The sequence below is a fragment of the Hemiscyllium ocellatum genome, chromosome 17 (genome assembly GCF_020745735.1).
Source record: "Hemiscyllium ocellatum isolate sHemOce1 chromosome 17, sHemOce1.pat.X.cur, whole genome shotgun sequence".
Taxonomy (NCBI): Eukaryota; Metazoa; Chordata; class Chondrichthyes; order Orectolobiformes; family Hemiscylliidae; genus Hemiscyllium; species Hemiscyllium ocellatum.
The window spans coordinates 61565150-61584588 of NC_083417.1; the positions used below are offsets into that span (position 1 = coordinate 61565150).

The 19439-nt window shown below is 40.6% G+C and overlaps 1 protein-coding gene across 1 annotated transcript in view; it reads right to left on the minus strand.

Annotated features, from left to right (window-relative positions):
- The window catches only part of LOC132823595 (Y+L amino acid transporter 2-like), an 86935-nt gene extending 68292 nt beyond the window's left edge, over positions 1-18643 (minus strand). Inside the window, exon 1 of the mRNA XM_060837513.1 lies at positions 18229-18643. Coding sequence (XP_060693496.1) covers positions 18229-18637 — 409 coding nt within the window. The 5' untranslated portion in view covers positions 18638-18643. The remainder of the gene's footprint in view (positions 1-18228) is intronic.
- Positions 18644-19439: the final 796 nt, after the last annotated feature.

A 19439-nucleotide genomic window follows, 5' to 3' on the forward strand; every position in this document is an offset into this window, starting at 1 on the left:
AACATGCAAGAGGTGTTCATACCTGGAATCAAGTAAATATGTTTGATTTTTATCTTAAGATTATAGTAGAAACATTTTATTTGACAATAAATGTTTGCTAAGACTCTTGAAAAAAATAGAAAGGTAATAAGACGATGCCTCACTTAGAAGAGATCTCAGAAACAGTAAATATATTTTGTTTTGCATACTTGGATTAACTTACTAGGGTGTAATTTGATTGAATATCTATCAATTTAGGATTTATGTAGGTTATTGTGAAAGGACAGTACAGGTGAGGATGATGTACAAAATAAAGTTTGAATTACAACAATTAATATTTTGGGAACTAAAATAGGAATAGTTAGGATTATCCAGTTTATACAGTTTAAGGAGAAAATAACAGTAAGATCTTTTGATTTGGTAGTTAAACTATTCATACTTAAAGTGGCAGCAGTCAAGAAATATCAATAATTTTATACAGAATTTTAATTACTGAGATAATCTGTAGATGATCAATACCAACACTGATAGACAGTGATCATCCAGAACTTTAGTTGTGATGGGCAGGTGAAATAGAACCTTGAAAATACATTGCAATGTTGGTTAAAGATGTGTTCGCAAAATGTGCTAGAACACTCACAGGGCTAACGTTTACACTGATAGTACATATGGTTTTGAAATAGTATTGATTATATTCAAGGAGTTGAGGGGCTACATACCCTAGGGAGGGGTACATATACAGCATGAGAAAGTTAAAGAACTAGTTAAAACTGCAAGACTACCATGAGAGGCAGCAGTGGTAATGGTTAAAGCACACCAGAATAGACATCATCCAAGTAGCAACTAAAGGGCAGATAAGGCAGCCACACTGGCCCCAAGAACCAAATGGTTGCAGTAACAATTGTGCAGGGTGAGGAGAACATTTACACAGAGATACAAAAGTACAGAAAAAAAGTAATTGGAAGAACAGTAGAATGTACCAATAGTGTCTGGAGGAGAGAAAAAAAGCTACATTCAGCATAATCTTGTGAAAATATACCATGGCCATGCCACAATGGTAGGGAAGTCATGTTGGGAAGCATGGAAAGGTACTCATGGTGGGGAAGGGGGTTGGTGGGAGAACGGGAGGAGATATAGCAAAACATTGCTAGTTGATGTTTGATTTGGCCAGTCAAAGTCTGCATGTTGCAACAGCCCTGAACAAAAGGGCTATTAGAACAATTGCAAATAGATTTCATGAGATCCTTCCACCAAATCAGAAAAGATTTTTATTTGGTCATTGTTGACCAATTTGAGGTGCATGGATCCTGTCCACATGAGACCATTCAACCACTGTTACTCAAATGATGGGAGAAGAGTCATTACAAGACTCTTCAGTCGATAGTGGAAGAGGTCAAACTGAAGCCATGTGGTCAGGAACAGATTTTGCAGGTGCTGAAATGTCTGAAAAGATAAAAGATTTTTTTTGGGAGGGAAGTCAGAAAGCCAAGTTTAAAATGGAATTTGTTTTGGAAAGATTGGAAATACCATTACAGATTGAGTTGGATGAGGGAATACACTTTACAGGATCACTGATTAAATTAGTTTAAGTTCTGAGAATAAAACAAAATTTACATCCCTTGCCACCTGTAGAACTCAAGCATGGTAGAGCAAAGGAAGAGGACACTAAAAAGATGGGTAGCGAAAGCCATCTAGGAGACTGGGGGAGAATGGAAACATTTATTGCCTCATATCCTAATAGGTCTCAGGGCAACACCCAGTAATGGAACCAGATTAACTCCAAATGAATTAATGACAAATAGGGAAATGACATTACTAAGGGATGTTGTGATTGGTAGTGAACAAGTCAGACCCATAAAAGACACCCGTAAGAGAGACTGTTATTAAAACTGAGAGAGAGTTGTGCAAGCAGTGGATCAAGCCGAGGTAATTATTGTAGGAAACAGGGTGCAGATCAAAGTGAAGAAGCTGTGATACACAGCAAAATGGATAGGACTTTATAAAGTGATCATAATTAGTGATTTGTACACCTGTATGGACATGAAAGCATTTGTCTCAGATGAAACACCTTATAATCTGATTTTAATTTATAGGATTAATCATGATCAACTGGTGATGACTGGGAGGTTATTTGCTTGAAACAGGAACTCCCAGGTGAGAAAATGACTTCACATTCCAGCCATCAAATAGTGACAAGGACAGATCCCTGTGTCTTAAACAAGAGATCTGGCGACCAAAACACAACCCCACCCACGACTACAACTTTATCAATGAAAAAGGGAAAGATTCTGAAATCAGAAATAACTGACTCACCTAAGTCCAGGACCAAACATTTGCCTAGATTTGGTAAAGAATGATAAAACTGATATAATAATGCACAACATGAATGCACAATAATGCACAAAATGCCAGGCATTTTGAACATCCCCTATCTTAGTTTGCCTGAGTCCTGTTTGGTTTAGACCTAAGCTTCGGAGTTAGATTTGGTAAAGAAAAGAGACAACACAGGCAGCTAGTGGGTGCATTCCCACTTCAGGGAAAAAGTTGATTGAAACACTGTCTGGTCAATGATGTTGCTAAAGGTGCCCTCAGTAGTAATTTTGATTGGTTTGGCAACAGTAAACCTAAAGGTTCAGATTTTAAATTTTCAACTTTAGAAAATTTGAGAAAAGGGACAAGGGATCCAGGAAAGAAGGCTCAGTATAGACCAAGAACTGATACAGGTAATTATGAGCTTGGTCACTGTACAAGAAATAATGTATGGACCAATAATAAATTGATTAAGGTATAGCAAAAAAAATCACATGATATGGTCAGAAATGATGCTTGTAGCACTTAATGATTATGGATGCTTGAGAAAACCTGAGTCAAATTCATGAGGTGGATGACCAATATGCACATGCTTAACCTGACATGGTACAGCAAGCACAGCCTGAAAAGCTACCATTCAAAGGATTAACAGGGTTTTGCAATCCTAGTTATACCAAAATCAATGCACATTAAGACATTAAATACGGTACTGCGAGTCAGTGAAATTAGGGATGATTATTATGTATGTTATCTTCATATACTGTCACATGCTGTAGAGATATGAGGTAATATGGTACTTTAGGTAGATGTAGTGTGTAAGCGTCTTTTGTAGTGTATTAACATCTGATATGAATCAGAAATATCAAAATATGGCTTAGTGGTAAAACCAACTATATTTAGGAAGCTATGTGAGCTGGAGTGGAACCAACTCTAACTCCATATCTGAGTTCAGGGAGATTTTGCATTTAAGGTTTGGGAGAAAATTTGTAGCTCGGGTGCTCATTGTTGTGGTTCTGTTCGCCGAGCTGGGAGTTTTTGTTGCAAACGTTTCGTCCCCTTTCTAGGTGACATCCTCAGTGCTTGGGAGCCTCCTGTGAAGCGCTTCTGTGATCTTTCCTCCGGCATTTATAGTGGCTTGTCTCTGCCGTTTCCGGTTGTCAGTTGCTGTCCGCTGCAGTGGCTGGTATATTGGGTCCAGGTCGATGTGTTTGTTGATAGAATCTGTGGATAAGTGCCATGCCTCTAGGAATTCCCTGGCTGTTCTCTGTTTGGCTTGCCCTATAATGGTAGTGTTGTCCCAGTCAAATTCATGTTGTTTGTCATCTGCGTGTGTAGCTCCTAAGGATAGCTGGTGGTGTCGTTTCGTGGCTAGTAGGTGTTCATGGATGCGGATCGTTAGCTGTCTTCCTGTTTGTCCTATGTAGTGTTTTGTACAGTGTTTTGGAACGAGGACATGCCGCAACCCAAAGGACTAGCCATACTACCATACATCAGGAGCATTTCCGAACTGACAGCCAGACTGCTGCGACCACTAGGACTCATAACAGCACAAAAACCAACAGCCACTCTCAGACAACAACTCACCAGAACGAAGGACCTGATACCCAGCATGAGCAAAACCAACGTAGTGCACAAAATCCCATGCAAGGACTGCACAAATCACTGATGTAAATAATTAAATGTCAGTATCTCCCCCTTTCCTGCTCCTGTCTCCTACTATATTTTCTGCTTGTGCTTGAGCCATTTTGTACAAGCCAGGACTGGTATCAGAAGGTGCTGTTGACCTGCTGTGCCAAGACCCCACACCTAAAGTTCATTCCTTTGAGTATTACTGACAAAATGACAAGTTTCCTAGCTTAGCGCCTGTGTTACATGGAAAGGCAAAACAGAAATGCATTGTGTCTTGTCACTCTGGCTGAGGGGGCAAATGGAAAAAGGCAAGATGAGGCAGGGGTGCTTATAGCATTCATGTAAACTCAAAGTGAATGAGTGCTAAAGAGCAAGTGAACAGTCCTGAGGAGCAGTTGTCTAATCTGTGAATTAGTTCCTGTCACTATGCGCTAACTGTCCTTGCATCAGCATTGCAATGATACTTGCCAATGTGCCACGAAGACCAGAAATGTCCTGCAAGTGGACTGGAGTTGTGCAATGATGTGGTGAGGCTGGCAAGTGTCTGAAGCCAAGGTCGGTGGAATGGAGTGCTAGTGGCTGGTGTACACTGAACATTCTGAGATATTGGTGCTTTTGTCCAATATGGACAAGTTGGAATAATCAGGTACCTACTTTGATTTTCACGCTGGGAATTCTTGATGTTGAGGTTCCTTGTGGCAGGTGGTAAATTAGGAGCATGCCTATTGTTTTCAATCAGAGGGTGGTATATGTGTGGAATGAGCTGCCAGAGGAGGTGGTGGAGGTTAGTACAATTGCAACATTTAAAAGGCATCTGGATGGGTATATGAATAGAAAGAGTTTGGAGGGATAAGGGCCCGGTGCTGGCAGGTGGGACAAGATGGGTTGGGATATCTGATCGGCATGGACATGTTGGATCAAAGGGTCTGTTTCTGTGCTGTACATCTCTATGTACATTTCAACTAGCAAAAATCCCATTTAATAGGCATCTTGCCACTCTCTAGCAAGACTTTCACTTCAATGCCCAGAACTTAGTTGAAATACGTAGCTAATTCTTTTGACATCGAGAAAGATCTCATTGGACTTTTCATATACACCCTCCCAGAATCCTCACCATAGCTTATGTCATTCAAGGTTCTGTCCCCTGCTTGTGCAGATTGGCGGCTTCTGTCTCTGTATTGGTGATACACAAGCTGTTCACTTGCACATGACCGATACTAAGAGTTGAGAGTGTGGTGCTGGAAATATACAGCAGGTCAAGCAGCATCCAAGGTGCAGGAGAATTGACATTTTAGGCAAAAGCCCTTCATCTTGACGATGGGCCTTTGACCAAAATGTCGATTCTCCTGCTCCTTGGAAGCTGCCTGACCTGCTGTGCTTTTCCAGCATCATATTCTCAACTCTAGCATTTGCAGTCCTCACTTTCCCCATACAGAGAGTTGTCATGCTGGTGGTTTCTGGCTTCGACAACTGATCCTAATTGCACAAACCAATCAGCAAGGGGTTAAGCTTGGGTTAAGGTTGCTCTCATACCATCCACCCACAGTGCTGTGGCATCTCAGACATCTTCCCCCATTTTAATCCACAATACAAAATAAAGATAAATAAAATGAAATGGTCTGTATATGCTTCCATCCTGCTAAGAGATTAAACACTTCTTCAAAAATGTGTTTCGTAACATGGTAAATAACACAAAAACAGGAAGACTTATGTCCACTCATTGCATCCTTCCCTATTACATAATCAAAAATTTTAGTATTTCTTAAACCTTTAACACATTCAATTATTTTACATTTGGGACAATGCTTCTGCGATCACATTATCTTTTCCAGCAATGTGAATCAATGCATTGAAGGGTTGAAACATTGGACTCCATCTAAATATATCACATTCCAAGTTTTAAACTTTTCAATGAATGGCAATGTATTATGATCAATGCAGATTAATGTGGCTTTGTTATCAACTTCAAAGTGTTGAAGAATCACTAATAATCCCAAAACCTTTTTTTAACAATGAAGTACTTTGTCTGATATTGGTTTAATTTCTTATGAAAATACCCCAATGCCTTCTCTATTCCCATCATATTGTAACAAGACTGCACCTACCACCAAGATGCCAACACCAATTGTAATTTTAAAATATATTTAGGAGTTGGTCAAAGGAATGGCAACTTACTTAGAAATCAATTTGTAGCTGAAGTACCTAACTGCATGGTTTCTTTAGTCAATGTCATATTGTTTGGTAATGCATGGGAACAGCATTTATTAAACTGTCTTCAGTTTCTCAAAGGCTGTTTGCAATTCTGCTGGCTATACCACATTTGCTTATTTCTTTAACAAATTTGTTAAGGATCTAGCTTTCATGCTGAAACCTACAGTAAAATGCATATATTTTTTAAAAATTTGATTTCCCATTCCGTTGCTCCATAACACTTACCCTTGTCCTACACTACATTCTAAGTAAGTTACCATTCCTTTTATGGATGCATTTTTAGCTAAATAGCTTAAACAAGCACTTCTAATTTCCTTACATGCTCTTCCCATGCATTACCAAACAATATGACACAGGCGACTGACTGTGTGGAGTTTGCACGTTCTCCCTGTGTCTGCATGGGTTTCCTCCGGGTGCTCCGGTTTCCTCCCACAGTCCAAAGATGTGCGGGTCAGGTGAATTGACCATGCTAAATTGTCAGTAGTGTTAGGTAAGGGGTAAATGTAAGGGTATGGGTGGGTTGTGCTTCGGCGGGTCGGTGTGGACTTGTTGGGCCGAAGGGCCTGTTTCTACACTGTAAGTAATCTAATCTAATCTAATCTAATCATGACATAGACTAAATAAACCACGCAGTTAGGTACTTCAGCTACAAATTGATTTGTAAGTCTTTATAAACATTTTTAATCCAACAGCATAACTTGACATTGATATAACCCAATTTGCATGCCAAAAACAGAAGTCTATATAACCCTCGATGTTAATGCTGTTTGCAAATATTCAACAGATCGATCTGAGATGGGAATGTGTTACTGCCAATCCTATTGATATTCTTCTAACTGACAGACTGGGTACAAATCTGTTTACGTGACTATATTTTCTTTTCTGTAGTCTATACAGACTTTAGTTGGTCCATTCAGTTCAGAAACCAATACTCCTGGTGAGTTCCAGCTATTTTGACTAGGTTCAATCAAGTGATTTTCCGGTATGTACTGAAACTGTTTCCATCTCAGCCTGTTTCTCTGGACGCAACCAATAAGAATGCTGTTTTATTGGGATTGACTTTCCTACATAATCCCTAGCTAATGTAGTCCATCTAAGTATATCTCTACATATTACCTTATACTTCTTAAGTAGTCTTATAAGATTCTCCCATTGTCCTTGCACTAAACTGTCTAACTGACCCATATTTCTGTATTGCTTGAATTATAGAAAGTTCATGTGAGAACTGTTCACTTCTCCTGTATATCACTCTTATTGTCTCTATCATTCTCCATATTGTGTCCTCCACAACCATCTGATGAAAGAGTGGTGCTCTGAAAGCTAGTGTGCTTCCAATTAAACCGGTTGGACTATAATCTGGTGTTGTGTGATTTTAAACTTTGTACACCCCAGTCTAACACAGTCCAAATTGTGTTTATTGGAATTGATCTATAGCCGTAAGATTATGGTCCATTAAAATTGATTATGGACAATCTTTTAAGATAAAAAGACAAATGTGGATTATGTGTCCACATTTCTAGAAAGAGTTCTGTAAAGTAGCACAATAATATTTAAAGATTCCATAAAATGAAAAAATAGGCAACAAACATGGCATAACCCAAATGTTCCAAGCAAACAATAAAGTATTGATATTTTGTCTTTTCAAGGTGAACTTCTGAAAACAAAATTCAGTGGTCCATACTGGTTAAGATAGTTGTAAAATTACTTACCTGATAGCTACTCCTGACCATATGAAGAAGAATCAGTTATGTCACACAAACATGTCAAAACAATATCAATGAAGAAAAGGGGATGGGGGGAGCAAGTGTGCGAAGTAGGAAGAGTAATGGAGAATGATAGAGACAATAAGAGATAGGAGAAAGACTCAACAGACAATCAAGGTATTTTTCAATGTATAATTTCAGTTACATCACACTGTAAACATTTGCTATAAATTCTGTGCCTTACAATTGTGTCCTCCACAATTGCGACGAAGGAGCGGTGCTCCGAAAGCTAGTGTGCTTCCAATTAAACCTGTTGGATTTTAACCTGGTGTTGTGTGATTTTTAACATTAAACACAATAGTTTCATTTAGGGAATCTTTGATAGCAAACAGCACAAGTTCTAATCCTTGGTCTCAATCCTGTAGATTTTCATGACAATATGTCTCAAACACAGTTTTGAGAGTTTGAAGGTCTCTCTCCAAAACCCCTATGGTTGCATGCATGACATGCATTTGATTTCAACTATGTGATACCTAAAATGCAGCTAATGCACTGGAAAGCTTTAGACATAAGGTAATAACCTGATCAGATTGTACCTTAATCAGTTGGCCATTACAACCATAAAAAGCAGGAGCAGAATAGGGCATTCGACCAATCGAGTCCACTCCACCATTTGTTCATGACTGATATGTTTCTCAAACCCTATTGTCCAGAGTACTCCCTGTAACCCTTACTCCCCTTACTAAGCACAAAATTATCTATCTCTCTTTTAAATACTCTCAGTGACTTGGCCTCCACCGATCTGGCTAAAGAAATTCCTCCTTTTCTCAGTTTTAGTGAGTCGTACCTCACTCTGAACCTGTGATCTTGGATCCTAACAACAAGAAGAACAAAGCAAGTTTACAGCCCAGGAACAGGCCCTTCGGGCCCTTCATGCCTGAGCCGATCCAAATCCACTGTCTAACCCTTTTGCCCAATTCCTAAGCATCTTTATCCCTCTGCTCCCCACCTACTCATGCATCTGTCCAGATGCACCTTAAATGAATCCACCATGCCTGCCTCTACTACCTCTGCTGGCAACGCCTTCCAGCCACCTACCACCCTCTATGTCAAGTACTTGCCACGTATATCCCCCTTAAACTTTCCACCTCTCACCATGAACGCGTGACCTCTCGTTATGGAATCCCTTACCCTGGGTAAAAGCTTCATTCTATCTACCCTGTCTATACCCTTCATGATTCTGTAGACCTCAATCAGGTCCCCCCTCAATCTCCTTTTTTCTGCCGAAAACAGTCCTAACCTACTCAACCTCGCTTCATAGCTAGAACCTTCCATAAAGGCAATTTCCTCGTAAACCTTCTCTGCACCCTCTCCAAAGCGTCCATATCTTTTTGGTAATGTGGCAATCAGAACTGTACACAGTATTTTAAATGCGGCCGAATCAAGGTCTTGTACAATTTTAACATGACCTGCCAGCTCTTATATTCAATACCCCGTCTGATGAAGGCAAGCATACCATATGCCTTCTTGACCACTCTATCCACCTGTGCAACCACTTTCAGGGTACAATGGACCTGAACTCCCAGATCTCTCTGCTCATCAACATTTCCCAAGGCTCTTCCATTTACAGTATAGTTCCCAAAATGCATCACCTCACATTTGCCTGGATTGAACTCCATCTGCCACTTCCTCGCCCAACTATCCAGTCTATCTATAGTCTTCTGTATTCTTTGACAGTCCCCTCTGCTTTCAGCTACTCCACCAATCTTCGTGTCATCTGCAGACTTACTGATCAGACCAACAATGCCCTCTTACAGATCATTGATGTATATTACAAACAACAGTGGCCCCAGCACTGATCCCTGTGGAACACCACTAGTCACCTTTCTCCAATTCCAGAAACTCCCTCCAACTACTACTTTCTATCTTCTGTTGCTTAACCAGTTCTTTATCCACCTCGCTAGAACATCCTGCACACCACATAACTTCATTTTTTCCGTTAGCTTACCATCCTAGTTTCTCATATAAGTGGAAATGTTTTCTCCATGTCTCCTCTGTGCAGGCCTCTGAATATCCTGTAAGTTTCAAGCAAACTCCCCCCTCCGTTCTTCTAAACTCCACTGAATACAGGCCCAAAGTCCTCAATCGCTCTTCATATGATAACCCCTCCTCCCAAGGATCATTCTTGTAAACCCGCTCCAACACCAGCACATTCTTCCTTTGATAAAGGGTCCAAAACCTTTCACAATATTCCAAATGTGGTCTGACCAGAGCATTATACAAACTTAACAATGCATCTCTACTCTTGTATTCTAGTCCTTTTGAAATGAATACAAAAATTGCATTAGCCTTCTTAAATGCTAACCGAATATGTATGCTGACCTTAAGAGAATCCTGAACGAAGACTCCTAAGTCCCTTTATGCTTCAGATTTCCAAAGCCTTGCGCCATTTAGAAAATAGTCCACCTCTCTATTCTTCCTATTAAAGTATATAATAAGTAAAAAAAACTTTTAATTTTTCCACAACTACCTTAGCTTTTATTGCTGTTAGAAAAATAACTTCTGGAAATTGGGTTAGCATGTCCATTTTAGAAGGATATAGAGGATTGGTGTCCTACTTTTTTAAATGATAGTCCTATGCAATCTACTAACACTCAACCGAATGGTTCTTTAAAATTGGAGCTGGTTAAATTACATGTTGAGCTTATTCTACTGCTTGACTTGTATACCATTCATAACATGTTTTACAGAACTGCCTATGTCCCTGTGAAGTCTTCGGCAGCTAAAATAAGCATTCATGGCTGTCAAATTTTTGTCAAATTAAAAGGATGATATTTTCCTTTTAATTTCTATTTTGATTCACTCTTACAAACCCAAAACATCCCTTGGGATTTCCTTACAACTTCCAGCATTCTGCATAAATGTATTCCACCTTGTTACTATGAAAACTCCTTGACCTTTAACTTTCACCTTCACTCTCAGCACTTTCCTTTCTGATTTGAGCAGGAGATCTAGGAGCGTTCCAAGCTATTCAATCTTTTCAACTGGCAAAGTGACTTCCTGTCACTCTCCCACTTCCTTTGATTATGGGATGATGAGAAAATGTTTAGTTTTATGCATCAGCTCAAAATCATCAGCACTACTGTTGCCTGGCTAGCGATTCCAACCCTTTGGGCTTCAACATGGCCTATCTTTATGGAAGTTAGAAAGTTTTTAAATTCTTCTGAGAGAATGATCAATCTGTGGTCTTTGTGGTTTTAAGTTGTGATTCTCATATTCACCTGTCAAAATTGCTTTGCTTGACTCTTTCAGATTCGGTGTAGGTTTGCCAAAGCTGTTTCTTGAAATTCTGAAAATTTGCCTGTATGCCTCAGGACTGACTTATATGCACCCAGTTATTACACTTTTTTTAGCATCATTATCCCCAGAAACCTCCTCTGAAAGTCAAGTATAAATTTTCTGTGCTTTATCTGTCAAAATAGCTGTCAAATGGACAATATCCAATGTTTCTTTAGTCAATACGTTACTTTTTCAAAGACAAAGAACTCCTCTACGTTCTTATCCTCAAATTCTGGCAGGCCTGTACAAATTTATATATTTGATTACTAAGTTTAGATTATAACCAGGACTTTCCCCATCATCATCTAACAGTTCTCTTTAAAAAAAATTGTTAAAAATTGAAATTGTTAAAATTTCAAACTGATGCTGGAGGAACCCCCAATGTCTCTGCATGGTCATTTGAGAATGTATGCTGATACTCGAGCCCCACCCTCTGACACCATCACAAAAATTAAGAATGTAATCAAATTAATCAAAGTCCCAATTTACCTATCTGATAAACTTAGGTTAACAGAAAATACTAACTAGGTTTCTGTACTTAACAAGTACTAACTAGGTTTCTGTACTATTTATTACAAGGATCTAGCCACAGACAAACAAAAAAAATATGAGTTATCAACACGCAACTCTACTACTGAAACTCTAACTCTGCTTTTAAGCCCCCAATAAACACATGCAGATAGGCACAAACATGGATGTTATTCGTGGAGCAAACATAACTAGGCAAATACAATTCAATGACACCACTCTTCAGGATTTGATTGTTTTGTTTCTTCAGAGGTCGTCTGACTTCTGGTCTCCTTATTTCTGCCTCCTTTCAGATCTAGATGCAGGGCAGTTGACATACTAATTGTTCAATCTTTCAGCCTCTGGTCCCAGGCAAGAGCTTACAGAAACTGAGGGAAGAGAATTGCTGTCTATCTTCTACATTTTTATTACTTCACTGAAGAGAAGAGACCGAGAGAGATCTTGTTTTCTTTGCAATTGGAAAACTTCTGCCTGTATTATTCAGGCATAAGTTATTCACTTCCTAGCAGCCAGAGTTGTTGCCATGTCAGTGGTTTCTGGCCACTACATCTGATCCTTATTGCACAAACTAACTTACAGTCTCGGAATACTGCGCATACTTACCCCAGTGCCATTGTATCTGAGATATCTTCCCCCACTGCTTGAACAAAGCAACAGTGTAAACACAACTCATAGAGATCCAGTAACTCATTTGTAAAAGTGTAGCAACTCTTTCCATAGTCCCTGGTTTATATCAGAACTTTTCTCATTTTTGTGAACAAACCAAAATAAAGAAAAATACAAAAAAAAACCAAGGTCTTTAAAGCTGTTTAGGGGAATTTGCTGACTGTACATTAGTAGCTGCGATTCCTACAATTCGATAGTGACCATAATTTAGAAAATATTTATTCAATTGTAAAATATTTTGAGCTTTAACTGATCCAACACAATTTGATATCTCCTTTACCAAGATTACATCCATGATGCTGGTGTTGGATTAAGGTAGACAAAGTTAAAAATCACACAACACCAGATTATAGTCTAACCGGTTATCTGGAAGCACTAGCTTTTCGAAGTGCTGCTTCTACATCACCTGTGGTGGCATGGTAGCTCACTGGTTAGCACTGCTGCCTCACAGTGCCATATAGATCACGTCCACTGCTCTGCCCTCATCAATCCTCTTTGTTACTTCTTTAAAAAACTGAATAAAGTTTTTTATGGGTGGCATGGTGGCTCAGTGGTTAGCGCTGCTGCTTCACAGCACCAGGGACCCCGGTTCGGGTCTGTGTGGAGTTTGCACATTCTCCCGTGTCTCTGTGGGTTTCCTCCAGGTGCTCCGGTTTCCTCCCACAATCCAAAAATGTGCAGGTTAGGTAAACTGGCCATGTTAAATTGCTTATAGTGTCAGGTGACTTAGTCAGGGCCAAAAATAGTGTAGGGCAGTGGGTCTGGGTGGGTTACTGTTTGGAGGGTCATTCTGGACTTGAGGGGCCTGCTCCCGCTGTAGGGAATCTAATCTAATCTAATCTAATCTGCAGGACAAATCAGCATTAGTTTGGAAAAAGTGGTATACTGTGGAAGGAATTTGCCTTAGAAGCCCTCAACATTAACTCCAAAAATTGTGAAGTCTCATGGCATCAAGTTAAACATGTTGAATACCACATATGCCAACCCTCCAGTCCAGTGAATGAATCTGTACTCCCCATGTTGAGCTGCAACTTGAAAGAAGCACAGAGGGGGCAAGGGGACAGGATGTATTCTAGGTGGGGAATATCAACATCCACCACCAAAATTGTCTTGCAGCACAACCCCACTGTCAGCGCTAAAGGACATAGCTGCTAGACTGGGTCTGCTGCAAATGATGAGAGGGAACCAAGAAAAAGGAAAAACATCTTGACTTCATCCTTACCAAACTACATGCTGCAGATTCACTTGTTCATGACAGTGTCAGTAAAAGTGACTACTGCACAGTCCTTGTGGAGAATGAACCCTGCCTTCACACTGAAAATCATCTCCATTGTACCATATGGCACAATCACTATGTTAAATGGGACTTCAAACAGATTAAGCAACTCAAGACTGCGTACCCATGAGGCACTGTGGGTCAGTAGCAGTAACAGAATTGTACTCGAACACAGTTTGCACTTCATTGTCCAGCACATCATTCCACGCTACCATTGTCATTAAGCCAAGGGATTGAACGAAGAGTGCATGTGAGAAGCAGCACCATACCTAAAAATGAGGTGAAAACCTCTGAAACTACAATATAGGACTACATGAATGCCAAACAACATAAGGAGCAAGTGATAGACAGAGCAAAGTAATTAGGTAAAAACAATGACTGCAGATGCTGGAAACCAGATTCTGGATTAGTGGTGCTGGAAGAACACAGCGGTTCAGGCAGCTTCCAAGGAGCAGCGAAATTGACGTTTTGGGCAAAAACCCTTCATCAGGAATAAAGGCAGTGAGCCTGAAATGTGGAGAGATAAGCTAGAAGAGGGTGGAGGTGGGGAGAAAGTAGCATAGAGTACAATGGGTGAGTGGGGGAGGGGATGAAGGTGATAGGTCAGGGAGAAAAGGGTGGAGTGGATAGGTGAAAAAGGAGATAGGCAGGTAGGACAAATCTGGACAAGTCATGGGGACAGTGCTGAGCTGGAAGTTTGGAACTAGGGTGAGGTGGGGGAAAGGGAAATGAGGAAACTGTTGAAGTCCACACATTTGGGCCCCAGCTATGCCTGTCTCTTTGTTGGCTACGTAGAACAGTTGATCTTCCGTAATTACACCAGCACCACTCCCCACCTCTTCCTCCACTACATTGATGACTGCATTGGCGACACCTCGTGCTCCCGCAAGGAGGTTGAGCAATTCATCAACTTCACCAACACATTCCACCCTGACCTTAAATTTACCTGGACCATCTCTGACACCTCCCTTCCCTTCCTGGACCTCTCCATCTCCATTAATGATGACCGACTTCACACTGACATTTTTTACAAACCCACCGACTCTCACAGCTACCTGGATTACACCTCTTCCCACCCTACCTCTTGCAAAAATACCATCCCGTATTCCCAATTCCTCCGCCTCCGCCATATCTGCTCCCACGAGGACCAGTTCCACCAGAGAACACACCAGATGGCCTCCTTCTTTAGAGACCGCAATTTCCCTTTCAACGTGGTTAAAGATGCCCACCAACACATCATGTCCACATCCCGCACCTCCGCCCTCAGAACCCACCCCTCCAACCGTAACAAGGACAGAACACCCCTGGTGCTCACCTTCCACCCTACAAACCTTCGCATAAACCAAATCATCTGCCGACATTTCCGCCACCTCCAAAAAGACCCCACCACCAGGGATATATTTCCCTCCCCACCCCCGTCCGCCTTCCGCAAAGACCGTTCCCTCCGTGACTACCTGGTCAGGTCCACGTCCCCCTACAACCCACCCTCCGATCCTGGCACCTTCCCTTGCCGCTGCAGGAACTGTAAAACCTGCGCCCACACCTCCTCCCTCACCTCTATCCAATTCCATAAAGGAGCCTTCCATATCCATCAAAGTTTTACCTGCACATCCACTAATATCATTTATTGTATCCGTTGCTCCCGATGCAGTCTCCTCTACATTGGGGAGACTGGGCACCTCCCAGCAGAGTGCTTTAGGGAACATCTCCGGGACACCTGCACCATCAACCACACCGCCCTGAGGCCCAACATTTCAACTCCCCCTCTGCCAAAGACATGGAGGTCCTGGGCCTCCTTCACCGCCGCTCCCTCACTACCAGACGCCTGGAGGAAGAACGCCTTATCTTCTGCTTCGGAACACTTCAACCCCAGGGCATCAATGTGGACTTCAACAGCTTCCTCATTTCCCTTCCCCCACCTCACCCTAGTTCCAAACTTCCAGCTCAGCACTGTCCCCATGACTTGTCCGGACTTGTCCTACCTGCATATCTTCTTTTCCACCTATCCACTCCACCCTCTCCTCCCTGACCTATCACCTTCATCCCCTCCCCCACTCACCCATTGTACTCTATGCTACTTTCTCCCCACTCCCCACCCTCCTCTAGCTTATCTCTCCACGCTTCAGGCTCACTGCCTTTATTCCTGATGAAGGGCTTTTGCCTGAAACGTCAATTTTGCTGCTCCTTGGATGCTGCCTGAACTGCTATGCTCTTCCAGCACCACTAATCCAGAGCAAAGTAATTCCACAATCAATGGATCAGATGTAAGTTCTGCAGTCCTTTCACATCTAGTTCTGAATGATAGTGGACAAGAAAAGACTATGGGCCTTAACAACTTTCTTGCAATAGTACTGAAAATTGGTGCTCCAGAACATGTTGCATATCCAGCTAAGTTGTTCTAGTACAGATACAACACTGGTACCTAAGAAAATATGTAGAAAACTGCTAGCTGTGTCCTGTACTCAAATTAAAGTATTCAACCCTGCTAATTACCACCACATCAATCTCGTCTCGATCAGCAGTAAAGTGATAGATGGTGTCATCAACAGTGCTATCAAGCAGCACTTGCTTCACAATGTCCTGTGATACAGACATTCATTTCCGATCCTACTTACAGCTATTTAGCTCTTGACATCATAATAACTCATAGAATCAAAAAGTTGTTTAGCACGGAAACAGACCCTTCGGTCCAACTCGTCCATGCTGACCAAAATCCCAATCTGATCTAGTCCCATTTGCCAGCATTTCACCCACATCCCTCCAAACCTTTCCTATTCATATATTTATCCAGGTCCAAATATGGACAAAAGAGTTGAATTCCAGAAGTGAGGTGAGAGTGACTGCCCTTGATATCAAGGCCCCATTTAACCAAGTATAGTATCAAAGAGCTCTAACAAAACTGAAGTCAATAAGATTTGAGGGAAAACTCTCCACTGATTGAAATCATACCTGCCAGAAAGGAAGGTGATTGTCGTTGGAGGTCAATCAGCTCAGCTCTGCAGGACTTCTTCAAGTTCCTTAATGTCCTTGACTCAATCATCTTCAGCTGATCTTCTCTCCATCATAAGGTCAGAAGTGGGGGTGTTCACTCATGACTGTACAATGTTCAGCATCATTTGTGAATCCTCTGACACCGAAGCAGTCAATGCTCAAATGCAGCAAGATCTGGAAATATCCAGGTTTGGACTGACAGATAGCAATCGCACTACGTAAGTGTCAGTTAGTGACCATCTCCAACAAGAAAAAATCTACGCCTTGCCATTCAGTGGTATTACCATTACTGAATTCTCCCATTAACAACACCTTCGAGTTATCATTGACCTGAAATTGAACCATACAACCACCATGGTTACAAGAGAATGTCAGAGGCTAGGAATATTGCTATTAATAACTCACCACCTGACTTCTCAAAGCCTGTCCATCAACTATAAGGCATAAGGAGAGTGCTTGAATATTTCCCCCACTTTCCTGAATGAATACATCTCTGACAACATTCAAGAAGTTTGATATCATCCAGGAAAGGTAGCCTGCCTGATTGCCACCACATCCACAAACATTCGGTCTCTCTGCCATAGTTGTTTTGTAGCAGTAGTGTGCACTATCTACAAGACACATTGCAAAAATTCACCAAATTTGCTTCGACTGCACCTTTGAAACCCACAACCTTTAAATTTAAAAAGACAAGGGCAGCAGGTACATGTGAACATCCATATCTGCAGATAACCTACAAAGCTGCAGTACTCACCATTCAGATTATGAAATACTACACTCCTCCTTTAGTGTCTCTGAATCAAAATGCTGGAACTCCCTATGTAATAGCATTGTGGTCTACCTCCAGCAAATGGACTGCAACAGTTCAGGAAGGCAGCTCATCACTCCATTCAAGGGCAATTAATGCTGGCCAGCCAGCATTTCCTTAATCCTGTGAATTAATTGCTTTATATTCCATTGCATTACAAGGGTTACAGTTATTACAAACATCCTTTTCTTACTTCATTTCACCTTAATGATTTTCTTTGTCATAATACCTGCTCCTTGGATGCTGCCTGACCTGCAATGCTTTTCCAGCACCACTCTAATCCTCTCCCTTTGTCATAATACTGTCATACTAGCGTTGTGTTGTACATGCACAATTACACTCTTTCAAAGGGGATGCTGGTGAAAGTCAAATAAAACTCATTGACTGTTCAAAAAACTTTACAAAAAGTTACATCTTGTTGAAAGAAACACAAATTTAATGGTGAATTATCCTATTATGTTAAGTAAATCTCTGGCCCTGATTATTAATATTTAATTTGTCTATGTCATGTTAAAAATTCCAGAGATTTTTAAGCCAATTTAATATTTAAGTTTATTTTTTATGATTCTAATTAACCATTAACACTGTTTTCACGATCAGCCTCAAAGTTATTGGAATAGTCCCATGACTCAATACAGTATTCGTTGTTCGAATTAACAGCCTGCCAATAAGAAAACCAGTGTTAGTTTATTATACATAATAATTGATATTTTTAATGACAATTTAATATCTAATTTCAATTAGGAATTCATATTGTATTGTTAGAAAAATGGTAACATTATACTTACTGATGCAAGCAGCTGCAATTAGGCGTTCTGCTAAATATGGCGTCATACAGTTTAAGAAGATAGGTTGCACCAGGTAGTTGCCAAAGGTGATGGCAATAATGGCCTGTGTAACGGGCTCAAAAATAAGTATGGATGTCCAAAGTTTAAGGAAAGCAACTAAACTACCAAATGATTCCAAAAGGTATGCATAACCTCCACCAGATTTTGTGATAGTTGTACCCAGTTCAGCAAAACAGAGGGCTCCAATGAATGAGAAAATGCCTCCAACAGTCCATATAATCAGGGAAAGACCATAGGAGCCACAGTGGCTTAGGACACCACTTGGAGACACAAATATCCCTGAACCAATTATGTTTCCAACTAATAGAGTGATACCATTAATTAAAGAAATTCTTCTTTTTAGTTGCATTGAAGATCTTTGGGTATAATGGTCAACATCTTCTGTCGGCTTAATGTCTGCATTTAAATCAGAGGCATTGTCATTATTGGATAGAACTGGCTGCATTTTGGCTTGTTCCTCATCCATCTTGAAAGATAATATCACAGAGAACTGATAACCTAGAACGACATAAACAAAGAAGTGACATGAGAATTTCAGAGTATTCTATATTATTTTATACATGCTATTTTTGGTCACCCTTCCATTACTCATCATCTGAACTTTTAAAACTGCAAAATTGTAAGCAATTATTCTTTACTCTTATTTATGTTCTAAAACCAAACTAAATTATAAGGATGTATAGAGCAAACTAGTCTCATGCCATGTACAAAGGAATCAAGGACACTGTAAAACCCATACAACCATGAAAGATGTAATATTTTTTGCTAATCTCACTTTTACTAAATGCTTGTTAGTGAACTTAGTCATTGTTGAAACTATTTTGCTCAGATGTTTGCTCCTCAGGGTGCTAGGATGAATTGGAAAACTTAAATTTGATCTCTGGATTTATTCTAATTATTTGCTTATATTTTAGACTTCTACTCCCTCACCAACCCTACTAGTTGCCTGCCCACCTTCACATTCTCATAGCAACCTAAAGCTAACTACCCGATTTTTCTCATAGTCTGCGAACAGCCTAATGCTCACTCATGCCAACCCATGTCCTGACTTACCCCAATCACCCCTCATACATCCATGAAAAGTCATACCAATCCTTTGCCATTAAATTCACAATGTCAAAACCATCTGTATCCACCATGAACAGGAGTGA